Below are 17,333 nucleotides of genomic sequence, written 5' to 3' on the forward strand. Positions count from 1 at the left end.
AATGATTCAAAGAGTCAAGAAAGTATGAGCCAAAAAGAGGAAATGAAGTGCTTAAAGAAAGATAAAACCATCATATGCCGATAAGTCCTACCTTGATCCAAAAGCCTTCATTACGTTCCCGCAAAAGCCCTATATGATTTCAAGTTGAGTGAGCTTACATTAGTGGTGATTTACATAAGGGTCAAGCTTATGGTACTTAGAGCAGGACTTGTGGCATGCTTTTGAGATAGATGAGCGCACTTCTTCACAATCCTTGTTTTGAGTGTTACATTCTAAAGTGAGATTTGCTCATGGAGAGTAGAGGATGAGGAGTTTGGATTCTACAATGACCTACGTGATAGAGCGAGCTTCCTTGGTGAATTAAGTCAACTATTGATACTCTAGTGTCACATTAGAACTATGGTACTCAAAAGGTCAAAACATGGTGTTGTTGATAATTTATTTGTGTTGAGGGTAATTGTTAGTCCCAATTGATGCATGATTGATTCACCTTAGGCCAGCTGAAATACCCTTTTTTCTAGTGGAGGTGGGAATTACCTTATTTGCTTGAGGACAAGCAAAAGCTTAAGTTTGGGGTAGTTGATAAGTAGGGATTATAACCTATTATTTGCTTTCTTTTACTTGTGTTTTAGGCAAACAATGCTTGAAGGTATTCCCGAAAACTAATGAAATATACTTTCTTGCATGAATTGTTCAAAATGAGCCAAAGGAATCAAAATCAACTCATAAAGGAGTCAAAAGTTAAACAAAAACCAAGGCTGGGCAAAGAGGTGTGAAGCGCGGACCGCACAAATAGCGATCAAAATTATGCAGTCTGCAAGAGGGAGATCCAGATAGTGTGATTTTGGGCTAAGTGATGAGTGCGGACTGCACCAGAAATGTGCGGCCGCGAAAGTCACTGTGCGGCCGCAATTGAAATTACGCGAACCGCGATGACTGAGATTCAGAGAGCTGACAACTTGAGCAAAGAGAGAAGTGCGGACCGCACCAGAATTGTGCGGCCGCGATCGAAATTATGCGGTCCGCAAGATGAAGAATCAGAGAGTTGATTTCAAGCCAAACTCAAGAACACAGACCGTATCACTTTTATGCGGCCACATAATCTGGAGCGCGGCTGCTCTTAGAATTACGCAGTCCGCGAAAGTTAAGCTCAACCCAGATCCAAAAGAGAAGAACGCGGCCCGCATCAGAATTATGCGGCCGCGAAAGCAAGAGTGCGGCCGCACTCAGAATTACGTGGCCGCACAACCTCCGCAAGGGCATTTTTGTCAGATATTTTCAGCTTAATATAAATAGAACTTTTTATCATTTTTAGGGTGTGTGAGGTTATATTATGTTTTGTATGAGCACCTATGACGACTGGTTTTACTGTTTTCAAAACATTCTGTACTAGATTCACTTCTTAACATTAGATTTTCATTCCATAAATTAATATTATGGATTTTATCTTCATTTCATCTTTAATTTCTGTTATTTCCATGAGTAGCACAACCCATAGCTAGGGTTGTGACCCAACCGTAGTGTGGGTATTTAATGGGTATTTGATTTTAGGGATTGAATGTGAATGAGTTAGTGATATTTAGCCTAGTTCTTGCTAGAACTCAAGAATTAATGGTTGCAAACATTGATTCATGCCTTTATAACTTAGTCTCTACTTGAGAAAGAGAGACTAAGTCTAGGAAAACTAGGCTTAACAAGGAATTAGGGTGAACTCAAGAAATTGATAGCCCCAATTAAAGGGTTAAACCTAGAGATAGTAATACCCAACTTGAGCTAATATCACTTGATTTGCATGAATACCCATTTGGACTTGAAAAAGTCAAATTGTGCAAAATCACCCAAACTACCGAGAGGTATAGAGTGAGTACCCGGGTGTGATAGCTATATTACAATTCAAACTAATCAAGCTTGCCCTAGATTTTGCTACCCGTTAGATATCCACCTAGGTAGAAGTCACTACCCTAGTCTCTTTAAATATTTGAAAAACAACAACAAAAATATTGTCCTTAGTTTCAATTATTGCAATCTTTAGAGTAAAGTCAGAAGTAGAAAAACCAATCAAGTTTGTGGAGGTGCAATTAAAGCCAAAACTTGCTATTAACTTAGATATACACCTAATTCTATATTCTAACTCCCTGTGGATTCGATCTCGACCTTTGTTGGGTTTATTATTGCATCGACCGCCTCGCTACTCAATTGTAGTGTGGGTTTGGCACAGATCAAGTATAAATGACAAATTCTTTGTAACGGACAGTGCACTCAATGCTGTGGAATATTCTTCATTAATGACATCGAGCGAAGGTATTTATTGCCTCTTTATGAGTGTCATTCCTTCCGGTGCCAAACAGGGTAATTGTCTTCGGTTCCGCGTGTCATTCTTTTAAGCAGCCACTTGTCATAGCATATTTTACCCTATACAATAAATTCGAAGAATACTTTATTAAAATAACACAAAAATATTATGTCAATCGGATAGACTTTGATGAACAACTTAACAAATCGGTAAAGTAAATATAACATAAACTCTATAAACCAGTAGAAAAATTCGTGAAGAGCAAAACCATGTCAACCTGGTAGACTTTGATGAGCAACTTAATAAATAATTAGATAGTTAGAGCAAATATAATATAAATTCTACCAATTCGATAATGATGAAGAGCAATAATTGTATGCAAGTCAGAGGCCATTTTTTAAATATCGTTAATTGTAGGGACATTAGGCTAAGACCAACCCTTACGAGACCATTCTTGTTAATCGCCCAACCCTACCGGTGATAGTTCACATAATATTAAGGTTAGAATCAGAAAGGTAACACAATATAAAATAAAAGAAGATAGCTTTGTCCACGTTGAGCTCGGGCAAAGCCCGAGCTCCCCCTCCATTAGTATACATACAAATGCAAACCATCTTCGGTTGGGCTTCTTTGAGTTGGGCAGACCCAATTTCACAGTCTCATTTGAGACAAAATGGTAGTCGGCCCAGCCCAACCCCAATGTCATATCGACTGAAATTCAAAAATAGTCAAATTTAAAATTGCTAATTGAAAAATAGCCACAGTTTCAAAAGTAATCGAAATTTAGCCATTTTTCATGTATATATAAAATTTGAACAAAAACACTATTAAAAATCCGAAAATATTCCAGCATAATATGCTGGAGTTCGAATTTCCAACATAATATGCTCAAGTTGCATCATAATATACCGAAAGTTTATATGTAGAAACTTCATAGTCCCACATATTATGCTCGAACTTTCCGTATTTGGAAATTACAACCTAATATACTATAAGTTTATACGCAAGAACTCCATAATCCAGCATATTATGCTGTAATTTTTCGTATTTTAACAAAATAATAACTATTTTTTAATAACTTCATAAATAAAATTTATTTTTCGTTTATCAATCCGAAAAGTCACCGGCCCACGCTCTTTTAACTGTCATATATGCCACGTGCTGATGCCGGTCCATTAAAAGTTGTTCCTCCTTGCTTACCAACTGCCGCATGGAATCGAGCGGGAGACTGGATTCTTTAACGGGGAAAAGACAATGCAATACGCATGAACATGACGCAATTAATTATCGCTGACGCCATGATTACATACTATCCGACGCCAGGGGCGCGCAATGTTTACACGAACTCGAGAACGAATTCAATTCCCACGCGTCCACAACGCCACTTTCCCCAACAAACCAGCTTCAGAAAAGGAAAAAAAAAAGAAGCTTAGTTTAATTGTCATTGCTGCCGCATGATAGCCTTCAACCGCTGTATAAAAGGCCTTTCAAATAAATTGCTTATTCAATGTTAGTCTGTTAAAGCTTCACCGCTTCGCGAAAATCTTCATTTTCCGCTAAGTTAATTTTTGAGTTGCATAGCAGAATTTTGAAAGATTCTTAGGTTGCGTATTCGTTCAATTTATGCAATCTAAAAGTTTAAATTAAGTGATTGTTTAGTGATTTTAATAGTTTTGAATAAATTGCCTTTTGTTAGAATGGGGAAGAAGAGAGTGTTGTTGCCGGCGAGTGAAGTTGATATGACGGCTGTCAAGTATACGCCTCAAAGAATTCAAGGTTCTCCTTCCGTAAATCCTACTTGATTAATTTACTTTTTTAAACAAAAAATCAAAAGTTAGATATTCCGAAATACACAAAAAAAAAAAAAAAATTCATAAGTTGAAATTTTATGAATTTTCCTCATCAAATGGCGGAAGAATAAATTTTAATTTGTTTATTAAGTTCATTCTGGGACAGAGGGGACGGAGTACTTGTTATCACAAATCTCTGTATTGTTATTGCAAGTTATTCACTTACTGGTGATGAAAAAACATCCTGTGAATTTGCACGCTATGGACTTGCAGGTCCACATCTGACTGGATGTTGGTTGAAGCTATTTGTAATGTTGGCTGAAGCACCGATTATCGGTTCAATGATCATGATTCTCTTGAAGAACAAGAACCGATCATCCGAGGTATGGTTCTTAATGTTTCCAGTTTTATTTTCATTTTTCTGTTGTGAAAATTCATGTCTAAGTGATGTCATATTTTAGATAGCTAAAAAGGTCAAGTTTTCATGATTGACAGATGTTGAAGAATACTGTCATACCAGAGGATCCCATGTTTAAACCTGAATTTCCTCCTCAAGGTTAGTCCCTTTATCATTCTTTCTTCAGTAATTTTGAAACTTTTTCTCTCTACATTGTCTACACTCCTGTTCATCTTCTCAAAAGTGTGAATTTTTGCACCCTTATCTATCCTTGGCTTACGAGTAGACCATCATAATGATCTGCTTGACTTGGTCAACATGCTTGTTTAAATAGGCTTATCTTTTGTTCTGGGACCTTTTGTTTTTCCTTCCTTGTAAGAGACAGTCTATTTGGAAGAGGGGTGGAAGAGAGGCGGGTTGATAATATGTGGTGGTAGGCGTTTCACTCTGGAGTAACGAAGAAGATAACAGGACAAAAGCATATAATAGGGTCCTAAATTAGAAATTTTGTTTTTGATAAAACCAATGCCATTTGGAGTCACTAATCCATTTTGTATGGCTTGTGAATTAGAGTCAGAACCTGCTGTTGTTTGCTTGGAAGAAGATGGAAAACCTGAAGAACGCGTTGAGTTAGCCTTGCAGTGTCTTCCAGATTACAATCCAGGCTGTATTCAGATTGCTGATTCAAGCGCACCATTCCGCTATTGGAAGATTCGTGATTATGCATATGCTTACAGATCTAAGCTTACAACTCCATCTGAGGTAAGTCATTGTTTTCCCTGTTTTCATGCTTTCAGTATAGATGTATTATTAGGATAAGATTATATTTACATTTGTGTCATAGGTAGCAGAGAACTTCATCTCAGCTATAGAAGAGTTTAACAATAAGAATCCACTGGCACCGTTACTGATTTCTTATGATCCTGGTGAAGTCAGAAGCCAAGCTGCTGCTTCCACACAAAGATTTAAAGAAGGTATTCGTGTCATTGTATTTCAAAAACATGTCATGCCAGCTATCTACATTTGACTTTATTCAGCTCCGTTTCTTAGCTGTTGTGTTTGTGCAGGAAGTGAATTATCAATCCTGGATGGTATCTTTATGGCTGTTAAGGATGACATTGATTGCTGTCCCCATCCATCAAAAGGTATGTACTCTAGCTCTAGTCACCAAAGCATAGTTCTTTGCCAGATCTAGTTGCATACTTAATGACAAACAGGTGGAACAACTTGGTTTCACGAGGTTCATGAAGTGAAGAAGGATGCTGTCTGCGTCTCAAGATTACGAAGTTGTGGTGCAGTTTTGGTTGGGAAGACAAATATGCATGAATTGGGCCTTGGAACAACTGGAAATAATGCGAACTTTGGGTGAGTTTAACTTACAAGCCGTAAACAATAGACAAGAAATGCTCACAGTTCATACCAAGTAACCCGTGATACTAAAGCTCGCTAAAAATTTAATTAACTTAAGTCACACATTTGTCAATATTAAATTAAGTAGCAAATCTGCGGAAAATTTGCCATGAAGAGCAACCCTAAAGATTCCATAGAACTGTTTCCTTTTGAATTGTGTTGACTTAATTATTGTTATGCAGGTGAACTCTGACAATATTACGCTATTTACTATCCACTCTGTTTAGGAATGTTTTCTTTTGTTATAAACAACAGTATGGGTGAGTGGATTTTTTTATGACAGGACAACAAGAAATCCGCATGCTCCAGATAGGTACACGGGCGGGTCTTCCTCAGGTTCTGCAGCTATTGTAGCTTCTGGATTGTGTTCTGCTGCACTGGGAACAGATGGAGGAGGTTGTCTATGATACCATGTAGCTCATGAATCATCTTATGAAATCTTTGTATGTTATGTTTGCTAAAGTTCATTTTTCATGTAAAAGGACAGGTTCAATTCGGATTCCTTCTTCCCTTTGTGGTTTGGTGGGATTGAAGACAACATATGGAAGGACTGACATGAAAGGGTGAGCTCCTATTATGTAGGAGTTCTAAATTTATACAGTTGCATTCTGACTATTAGCAGGTCATCCCCTGAAGATCATCTTACAGTGAAGCCATGAAAGGGGGGTGGGGTGGGGGGGCTATTAATTTCCTTTCTATCTTATCTTCCCTGTTTTTATGCTCGTACTATTGTGCACATCCAATCTAAGAATCATACTGTAACACCATGAAGTGAACCCTGAAATATACCTTCCATCATCTAACATCTTCGTGTACTTTTATGCTTATGCACGTTTCTTCTTTCAGTTTCTTGGTTCATAGATGAACACACAAGTAACTATGTATTTCTAGGTCGAGGTTCATCGCTCTGTGTGACAAAGGACAGAGTTTGAATTGTTAGTGTTGGTCTCCCCTTTTGGGTTTCTGCAAGTTGTGCATTTCAGTCTAAGCTGTTCTGAGTCACCATAAGTAGAAGCAATGCTTACCAAGGTATATAGTAAAAAAAAAAAAGTGCTTTCATGGATAAGCTTCTGTTCCAACCTATAAAACCGGAATGAGTATATTTAGAAATAGTATACTTTGTTAACGGACATAAACCAAAATTGCAGAGAATGGATAAGAGGAAGTCATTATCAATTTTCTTTTTTACTAGTAAGCTGTTGAGGTCTATTTAAACATGGTGCTTGACATGTTCTCTTGATTGAAAAAATTGAATTCGGGGTTATAATAGAAGTTAGGTGACTAGAGGTTCGTATTTGTATTAGTTGAAGCTCAGAACAGGTCATACTACAGAGTTGGTGAATAAAATGTTCATGCCATTATAAATTTTCATGGTAAAATGCTCGTCAGATCCACATAGATTAAGAGATGTTTTCCCTATATAGGAAAATACTTCTCTTCTCTGGAACATAGGGAATTGTGAAAGCTTGTGGACTGAGATTATTTATGAAACATAGGTGGTGAGGGGGTACATATATCTTTTTGTTATTTTTGAAAAATTTACTAAGCTGTCCTGTATCTTTTGAGTATAAGTTTTGTTTAAGTCCCGCACCCAAGGGTTATGGACTAGGGCTCAATGAAGTGGGATGAAAACCATGTGAGACTAGGGTTCAAATTCCAGCAAAGGTATAAAAAGCTAGGTGATTTCTTTTCATATGTCTAAGTCTTGATGAACAGAATTATCCGTATGAGGTGGGAGGTAGCAGGTACCCGGTGGAGTAGTTGAGGTGCGTGCAAGCTGGCCCCAACACCATCATTATAAATTTTTTTTTTTTTTTTTTGCTGAAATTCCTTTTATGGAAAGATGAATATTATAGTGTTTTGCCCAATTGTAGTGACCATATGTGCTAATTTATTGTTTTTTGTCACCTTAATTGTAAATCTGCTATGTGCAGAATTGTTATTTTCTCATTACTTTGTAAGTCCTAAATAGGTCACTTCTTAATCTCATCTTTTTTTTTTTTGCCAGATTGCTATATCGTGGTGGAACAGTGGCAATTGTTGGTTCTATCACAGCATCTGTTGAGGATGCCATACTGGTGTAAGTAATTCACAGGTTTGAATGTCCTAGAGTGCATTTAATTCTTCTAAGTGCAGTCCTAGTAGTTCTATAAATGGATGCAATAATGCAAGACAGCCTGGACCATCACTACTGAGGAAGAATGTGCAATCACATAGCTTGTGAAAATGACTCGTCAAAGTACTTGAGTTCATATTATATGCCCGTAAATTGCTATTATCAGCAGAAGTTTTAATCGTCTTTCTCTCTCTATTTCTCCGTATATCAGCTTTATTTTGCTTAAACTACTCTTTTCAAAAATATTAGAGGGTTCTTTTTACTTTATCTTGGGGATGGGGGAGAGTGCGTTTCCTGCGCTATTTACACTTTGAGAGATGAAAGTAGTAAATGTACAAGAGTCTTAATCCTGCTTCCAATTATGTGAGTTCATTAATAAATCAATCAATCAACAACCCCTTAATCCCAAACTAATTGGGAGTTATGTGTGTTCATAAAGAATAGTGCGAGTTAATATAAATGGAACTGTAAAACAAAGCTTTACAAAGCATTACTGATAAGTGATAATGACTAATAAAAATAAACGTTGAACTGTTTTGAGATTCCTCATATTTTGTCCCCTAGTGCTTGTGCATGATGCGGCCAAACTGATAATACTAAACTCAAATCCTTGAGCGCTAGCTGCACGAAAAACTTACCCTTGATGAAATTAGTTTTATTGCTTATGACTTACTAGATATGTTGCTCTACTTTTTGCCTTCAATGAGCTTAAGATCAACACTTCCAGAAATCTAAGTTGTGTATCTTACTACCAGGTATGCGGCAATTTTAGGATCCTCTCCTGCTGAGAGAGTTTCTTTGAAACCGGTAATTACCCAAGAATATTGCATATGCTCGTCATCATAATCTAGATTTAGTATGATACATCTTTGTTTCATTTATTCCTCTATTTACTAGAAATGTTACAGAACACAAAGTGATTTTATAGAGTTTTCTAAGCATGTTCCTCCAAAGGCATTTGATTGACCATCCGCTTTTGTTTCTCCATTATCTTAAAAACCTACAAGAAATCTCACGAGAAGAGTTGATATACCACTTCTTAGTGTTGGGAACCCTGGTAGTATGTAAACCTTAAGAGAAAGGCTTCTTGAGTGATATTGGATCGGTCTTTTCTGGCCTCTGGATGAATTCTGCAGATAGAAATCCTGAAGTTGTGCAACTCCTGTAATAGACTGGTCTACATGGACCACAATATTGAAGAAAGAAACTTCTAGCTGATGTAGTAGGACCTAAACATCAGCTTTCAAAAGTACAACGAAATAGGATGATTTGTAACACTTTCTTTCTTGTTTAGATCATCTAGGGAGCATTGCACTTCTTATGGACTATTCTGGAGCCATGTTTCATTTTGACAAAGTAATTTTCACCTTATGAGTTTCAGAGCTGAGTTGTACATGTGCCTATTCCATTAATATTACAGTCCTTTCTTTACTATGTTTCAGGATCTCCCTTGCTTACCAAATTTAACTTCATGTGAGAGCTGGTACGCTGTAGGATCACTGCGCCTGGGGAAGTATACTGAGGTAATTGCTATTCTGGTTGAGAAGCGTCTGAAATGTAACTTTCTTGTAACAGTTCAATAGTTTCTTGACTTCCTCCTGCAGTGGTTCAATGATGTTTTCTCAACTGAAATATCTGATAAGTGTGAGGATATTCTTAATCAGCTATCGGAAAAACATGGGTGCGAAGTAAGTGTATTGCCCATGTCCAGTTCTTTGGTTCTGTCAAGGGATTGTGATTATTCATCTGCCATCTTGCTTGCTTAGAGTTAGGGGTCTTATGAGCATCAATTTTGTGACTAACTATTTTCTTTCTTTCTATCTTTTTACCATTTCTATTTTTATTAAATTATTTTGCCTTTCTTCCCTTAATTTGAAGACGATAGAGGTTGTAATACCAGAGTTGCCTGAGATGCGCACTGCACATATTGTTTCTGTTGGCTCTGAAGCACTATCTGAGCTGAATCCGGACTTTGAGGATGGGTATGTCTCATTACCTTATTGAGCAGGTCTTCCATGTGCTTGAGCTGGCTTGTGTGGGCCAGTACATGACATGATAACATTATTCATATTCTTCTTGATGAACACCTAGCAGCTTTGCATTTGTAAAATGATCTGTTTTCGACCTGATTTCCAGGAAATCAACAAGATTAACATATGATACTCGGATAAATCTGGCACTTTTTCGAACATTTACAGCGTCGGATTATGTTGCTGCTCAGTGTCTTAGGTGAGGCATAATTTGCCAAATTCTGAATTTGATCTGCTTTGCAAATATAGTGGCATCTAAAAGGATATCTGAACTAAGATGTGCGTAGTTTGATCATTTGTTACTTGTTTTGGAAGTCTAAGACAATGGTATTCTGTACTAAGCGGTTGTATAAATAAAGAGAAAAGTCTTGTCAATGACACAAGATCATCCTCAACACCTTTGCCTGCTTGTATCTGGTGAGAATGAAATTAAATCTTTTGGGTGTACCTTTTTTCGATCCATAGTTTGGTTGCTCCTCATAAATTTGCTCAAGAAATATTGAAATCTCTTTTATGTAAGAAAGTGACAATTAGGCTTCTTCTTTTTTTCCACTCAGTCTGGGTTTAATACTACGTGCTAAATCATCTAAATAGGTTTTATTTCTTTTCAAAAGAACATAGGTAGAATAAGAATAAGAAAAAGAAAAGCCTTAAAAGTCTATGCGCTACAATTTTTGGTTGCTAGTGCTCTCTGATCTTGTTTATCCTCTTGTTTCTTATGCTAATGAAAGTATGCAGTCCTATAATTCTGGTATTTTATTCAACTAGCAATTAGGGTAGAAGTGCATTCGCTTCTGATATAGGCAATATGAAAAGTTTTTAAGTACTATAAGTTATTGGATATAATCTCGCTAATTATTCAGGCGAAGGTTAATGTATTACCACATGGAAATTTTCAAGAAGGTGGATATCATTGTGACACCTACTACTGGGTATGTATTCACATTCCTGTCTTTGGGCGATAGTGCATAAGTTTTTTTATCACTTTCTTGGTTAAAGCACTGCTATTATTCATGTCATCTGTAAAAATATTACACATCTCTTTATGTGCATGCACCTAATTTGCAAGTGCTTCTTTTAGTTTCCCCGATGTTTTTCTTTTCCCGTTATCTGGAGGAAGGATATACACTTGTGATAGCGCCATCCCTCACCATTCCAATTAAAATATTGAATTTGGTCAGTGATGAAGCATGAATAAGATTTTGTTTTCACTGGAACAGCAAGAAGGTGATAGTTGGAGATTGATTACTTTGTTGATGTCAAATCTAGATCAAACCTCTAAAATGTTTTGTATCCGCATAAAAGTTAATGTCTTTGAACAATATACATATATGTGAAATCAGCAGGTCTGTTAATTATTTGCTGCTGCTGGAATATGAATATGCATGAAACCGTCTTTAACTAACAATTGTTTTCCCGGTTCTTCAGCATGACAGCACCCATAATATCACCAATTGCTCTTAAAGTTGGAGAGACCAATTTTCACGTTTCAGGTATATATTTCGTTATGATGCACTGGTTCATGCTAACTGAGACTGAATAGATTGATCTATTAGAGCTATAGAGTGGTGACACGCACTATTTTTTTCTCTTCTGATGTAAACTCCAGACCCCCAAACCTCCCCTCCCTCCCCCGGACAACAGTGGTTTATCCTACTTTTCCCTTGGTGGTTCGAACTCTAAACCTTTTGATTGGAAGTGAAGTAATCTTACAACTGGAATAACTTCTCGTGTCGTTGCATGTATTGATATAAGAAGGATGATCCTCTTTTTAAGATATTCTTAACTGTGGTATCTGTGTGAATTTTGTAAAGTATAGTTAGTTGCTAATTTCTTTTGCATTATCCTCCTCCTCCTCCTCCTTTTGTTTAATAAAAAGTTTATTCCTGTATATAGGTGTACTACTTTACAATCTTATGTTGGTTCTTGCTCTCACACTCTCTTCCAGGAAATCTTATGCGGTTCGTATTAGCAGGAAATCTTCTGGGCTTTCCTGCAATTTCTGTGCCTGTAAGCATAGCATCTTTCTCCTTTGTACTTGAAAATTTAGACTAACTAAAGATTCCGAAAAATTAACTCGATGGGATAGAAAGCACATTGTCTGAGGCATACTAAATTTCGTACCCAGTCTGGATACCCTTTACATTTAAAAATTGCAGTATTATCTGCCCTTAGTTTACTTGGTTTAATGGGTACCACAAATGAAAAAGTGTGTGAACCCATATATCAAAATCAATTAAAAAGGTAGAGACATATCCCCAAAGATTGTTAACGTCATAAAGATGAATTAGCAATTAAATTATTTTCTGCATAGTGCAGTTCTAATGTGGCGTAGTGCAGTTCTACATGGCTAATCTTGGTAAGTGAAATCCTGCCAAGAAAACCTTTCTGATGTTGGACAAGTTAGGAGTTACTAGCCTACACCTAGTCAATGGATGAAGAGCAAAACTATGCAGAATTTGAATTTGTTTTATGTCCTGGAAGAATGCTAATTTTAAACTGGAAATAAAAATTGCATTCGAAGAGCTCCTTCATTTAACATTTCCAAAACTCAAACCGTAAACACAACAACAACAACAACAAACCCAGTGTAATTTACGCAGATCTTACCCCTATCTGAAGAAGGTAGAGAGACTGTTTTCGGAAGACCCTCGACTCGGAAAAGATAGAGAGGAAGGAGTAACAGCAAGTAACAACACCAGCAAACCAAACAGAAAACCGAAGCGAAAGAAACAATAAGCAATAACAAAAAACCGATAATAAGAAAATACAAGCCTCACACTGAGGAATGCATTAAAACTACCAGAACGAGCAAGGACAATGCTCGGCTACCTAGTCTGCTACCTTAATTATCGACCTCTACACCTTCCTATCCAGGGTCATGTCCTCTGTAAGTTGGAGAATTGCCATGTCTTGCCTAGTCACCTCTTCCCAATACCTCTTCGACGGCCTACCTCTATCTCTCCTTAGGCCCTCCAAGACCAACCACTCACACCTCCTTACTGGGGCATCTGTGCCTCTCCTTTTCACATGTCCGAATCATCTAAGTCTCGCTTCCAACTTCTTGTCTTTCACAGCGCGCACCTTGTCCCGAATAACTTCATTTCTAATTCTATCTAACCTGGTATGCCCGCACATCCATCTCAATATCCTCATTTTTGTTACCTTCATCTTCTGGACATAGGAATTCTTGACTGGCTAACACTTAGTCACATACAATATAGTAGGTCTGACTACCGCTCTATAGAACTTACCTTTAAGTTTTAGTGGCACATTCTTATCACACAAAACACCAGAAGCGAGCCTCTATTTCATCCACCCCGCCCCAATACGATGTGTGACATCCTCGTAAATCTCCCTATTTCCTTGTAAAATTGGCCCGAGGTACTTGAAACTATCCCTCCTAGGGATGACTTGTGAATCAACCCTCACGTCTTCGTCCACTTCCTGAGTCGCTCTACTAAACTTGCATTCCAGGTATTCTGTCTTGATCCTGCTCAACTTGAAAACTTTAGACTGTAGGATTTGCCTCCAAACCTCTAACCTCGCGTCTCATCTATTAGTACAATGTCATCTACAAATAACATGCACCACAACACCTCTCCTTGAATGTGGCACGTCAGTGTGTCGATCACCGAGGCAAATAAAAATGGGTTGAGGGTTGACCCCTGATGCAGCCCCATCACAACTGGGAAGTCTTCCGAGTCTCCTCCTACTGTCTTCACCCGAGTCTTAGCACCGTCATGCATGTTTTTAATAGCCCTAATGTATGCTGCCAGAACACCTCTAGCCTCCAAACATCTCCACAGAACCTCTGTCGGAACTTTATAATAAGCCTTCTCTAAGTCGATGAACACCATATTCAAATCTCGCTTCCTCTTCCTATACTGCTCCATCAATCTCCTAACAAGATGAATAGCTTCCGTAGTCGAATGTCCCGGCATTCAAACTGTAAACACAATTGTTTAAATTGTTCTGACGTTTTATGTTGAACCCATGGACTTGGTAATACCTGAGGAGATTGATTTATATTAAATCATTCACCTTGTGGAAACTACTACAGATGGTGGTGTCAATAATATCTCCGACTTTTTTTCATATTTTTTTGGGTATCTTGTATGCTCAGGTTGGCTATGACAAGCAAGGACTTCCTATAGGCATGCAGCTCATTGGGCGACCATGGTGCGAAGCATCCATTTTGCGCTTAGCGGCTGCCATAGAGGTATGGGTCCCCTTCCAACAAAACGAGTCACGGACCATTTTCCTGAAACAGATGACACCATATAGACCTCAATGCCACTTGGTACGTAGATCTATGTTTGGCACTGTAATAGTCGATATGTTACTTTTCAGGAAAATTGTGCTGGGCCAAAGAAGAAGCCGGTGCAGTTTTATGATATTTTGAAAGGGAACCAGTTGTGAAGTTTAGGTTCTCAATTTACATACTGATGATGGCTCTCATGCATTGGTGATTTCAGTACTCACGAAACTGTTGAAGTGGTTCATTTGCTGTAATTGTATTGATCCTACAATATAACTTTTCTTGCCAAAAAGTCTTGCTCATATGCTAAAGTAGGGGTATTCTGTCATGAGGTTCCTAGTTACATCTCCTAGTGACTGCAGAAAAGTATCCTTCCTCTAATGTGGAAATGAGATTTCCAATTGACCTTAGTTTCACAGGAGAGCTGTAAAAGTTTATACTCCTAGTCAAGCTATATCAGACTACTTTGGACATTGGAGGAAAGATTAAAAAAGAAGCAAAATTTCGCTTGACCTAAAGGCTTACAATCTCAAACGAAAATGCATAGCAAGTTCTTTACCCGCTTTGTCGGCCTAAAGTCCTTTAAAAGTGTGCCTATTGCCGATCTAATAACAAGTATTTCTTCTCTCCCAGCTCTACTAACAGACCCTTTCTTTTGCATTAATTATTCAAAAAAAGTGTCATTGTCCAGTTACTATTGCATTGTTCTCTTGTATATGTTCACTTCTATTGGAGTTGAAGTATGAATGCCAATGCATCTAATTTAATATTTTATAAAATAAAGTTGTCAATATATTGAAAAACTATATAGTATAAGATACTATAAATCACTATCATCTTTTTGTAGTTTTCATTATCTGATTACTCAAATTATATTACTATAATGCATCTGACTATATACTATTAATTATATTGTATAATGTATGAATGCACCTCACTATATTCTAAAACAAACATCATCTGCTAGGATTGCTTATTGGGCATATTGGGCGGATATTTATGCTTAATGGTTTGACTTATCGGTTATCAGCTTGTAAATATACTAATGCACCAGCTAGGGGTGTACAAATGAAACCGACAAACCGCACCAATCCGATAATTCGAGTCAAACCGAGAAAAAAAAACACGACTATGGTTTGGTTTGATTTGGTTTGGTGTTGGAAAACAAATGCGACCATATTTGGTTTGGTTTGGTTTTAACCAAAAAAAAGTCAAACCGAATCAAACCAATCTGACATTATATGTATAGAAATTTTAAATATATTTAATACATAAAAATAATTATTGTAGTGTAGTTTATAAATATTTCTTAAGCTTTTTCATAATTTTACCTTTTAATGTATTATTTCAAGCTTGGACTTATAATTTTTGGATGTTCCAATAAGTTTTATAGTCCATAAATATTAGGAACTCAAATAAATCCTAAACCAAAATCAAATCAATACTAATGCTAATAAAAGACATTCAATTCAATTGTGCTATGAATGAAAATAGTGTTGGATATCTATTTTTTAGTTTTTTCATTGTTTAGATAAAATGCATAACTTAATTTTTCTTTTAGTGTTTAATCGTGTAAATAATAGTACTTATTAGTCGTACTTATTTTAACAACTTATTACTAATTTTAAATTATGTTTGTTTTCATTATGGCTTATTAATAAAAAAAAATTATGCGATTTTATTATCTTTATTGTTGGATATTTTAGTACAATGTCACGACTCATCTCATATTTATGTTATTTTATTTAAAAAATACCATATATAGTTTTATCTTACTAGGATTAAAGAAATATTTTGGAGCACGAATTCTATGTTTTGTGCTATGAAGACTTTATGAAGAAAAAAAATCGAAAAATCCGAGATTAAAAAATTGAACTTTTATTGGTTTGGTTTGGTCTTTAAATTTAATAGCCCGATACAATTGGTTTGGTTTGGTAATAAAAAAATCTGAACCAACCCGACCTATGTACACCTCTAGCAATATTTAGTTTGGCGAACAAATCATGGGTTCATAAATAAGTAACACACAATTTATTCTTGAAATACTTTTCCCCAAAAGGGCAACGTGTAGTTTCGGAGTTAGGTTATTACAACCTACCCTTCCTTGGTGACTATCGATACTCCCAAAAATATTATTGATTTGCTTACAAAGAAAACAACAATACAAATGCATTTACCTCATAACCTTTCATACCGTATATAGCTTCATTGGCACTTTCAACAACTTTTAACATCATTATTTCATTGGATCTCTTGGCCATACATATGATTCTTCATCCATGTCACATGGCCATATTTCATATTCCACACTTTCATATATTCCCTTTCATGGATCATCATTATAAATATCAACAAATAGAATATTCAGGAAATCACAACTTTAGGTACACATATGAGCAATTAAGAGTCTTAAGCATATTGAGATTTTCTCACACAATTTGGCATCATAACCTTCTGTTACGACCCCAAATTTCCTCCGTAGGATGTCGTGATGACACCTAGTCTCTAAGACTAGGTAAGCCTATCAATGCGGAAATAACGATAGAAATCTAAAATAAATGAATTGCAATTCAAATAATTACAACTCCCAAGACCCGGTAGAAATAAGTCACAAGTTTCTAAGAATTTATTCTCAACGTATCTATATATCGGGGTCTAAAGAAAAATAAGGAAGCAACATAATAATGATAGAAGGGGACTCCGGAGTCTGCGGACGCTGGCAGGTATACCTCGAAATCTCTGTACACAGGTAGCTCACTGATGTCTGGACTGGTAGGATGTACCTGGATCTACACAAAAAGATGTATAGAAGTGTAGTATGAGTACACCACATCGGTACCCAGTAAGTGCCAAGCCTAACCTCGGTAGAGTAGTGACGAGGTCAGGTCAGGCCCTACTGGAATAATAAAAGACAAGGTAAAATGTTTAACAATATAATAAAAATGAAATGACAATGGAAATGAATCAAGTAAGTAGTATGTCACCAATTGACTACGCAAAATAATAGCAAATAATACCTCGTGGAAACAAAATAGA

General features: G+C 36.7%; 1 protein-coding gene across 4 annotated transcripts; it reads left to right on the top strand.

The window, feature by feature from the left end:
• The first annotated feature begins 3,495 nt into the window (after window positions 1-3,495).
• On the top strand, window positions 3,496-14,768 carry LOC104106687 (fatty acid amide hydrolase-like). Of its 4 annotated transcripts, none has more exons than XM_070183938.1 (21): window positions 3,496-3,896; window positions 3,990-4,069; window positions 4,357-4,466; window positions 4,579-4,639; window positions 5,052-5,242; window positions 5,325-5,454; window positions 5,548-5,625; window positions 5,698-5,845; window positions 6,174-6,286; window positions 6,378-6,453; window positions 7,899-7,970; window positions 8,762-8,813; window positions 9,449-9,529; window positions 9,590-9,694; window positions 9,885-9,988; window positions 10,143-10,235; window positions 10,900-10,968; window positions 11,465-11,529; window positions 11,985-12,046; window positions 14,163-14,258; window positions 14,390-14,768. In XM_070183938.1, the coding sequence occupies exons 2-21, from the start codon at window positions 3,991-3,993 to the stop codon at window positions 14,456-14,458; spliced, it is 1,854 nt and encodes a 617-aa protein (XP_070040039.1). In that variant the 5' UTR covers window positions 3,496-3,896; window position 3,990; the 3' UTR covers window positions 14,459-14,768. The 4 variants fall into 4 exon arrangements, 3 of the variants coding, with proteins under 3 accessions (XP_070040039.1, XP_070040046.1, XP_009613577.1); XM_009615282.4 differs by having other exon boundaries at window positions 3,497-3,896; window positions 9,611-9,694; XR_011410743.1 differs by lacking the exon at window positions 11,985-12,046 and having other exon boundaries at window positions 14,390-14,443.
• Window positions 14,769-17,333: the final 2,565 nt, after the last annotated feature.

The sequence above is a fragment of the Nicotiana tomentosiformis genome, chromosome 1, assembly GCF_000390325.3.
Source record: "Nicotiana tomentosiformis chromosome 1, ASM39032v3, whole genome shotgun sequence".
Classification (NCBI taxonomy): domain Eukaryota; kingdom Viridiplantae; phylum Streptophyta; class Magnoliopsida; order Solanales; family Solanaceae; genus Nicotiana; species Nicotiana tomentosiformis.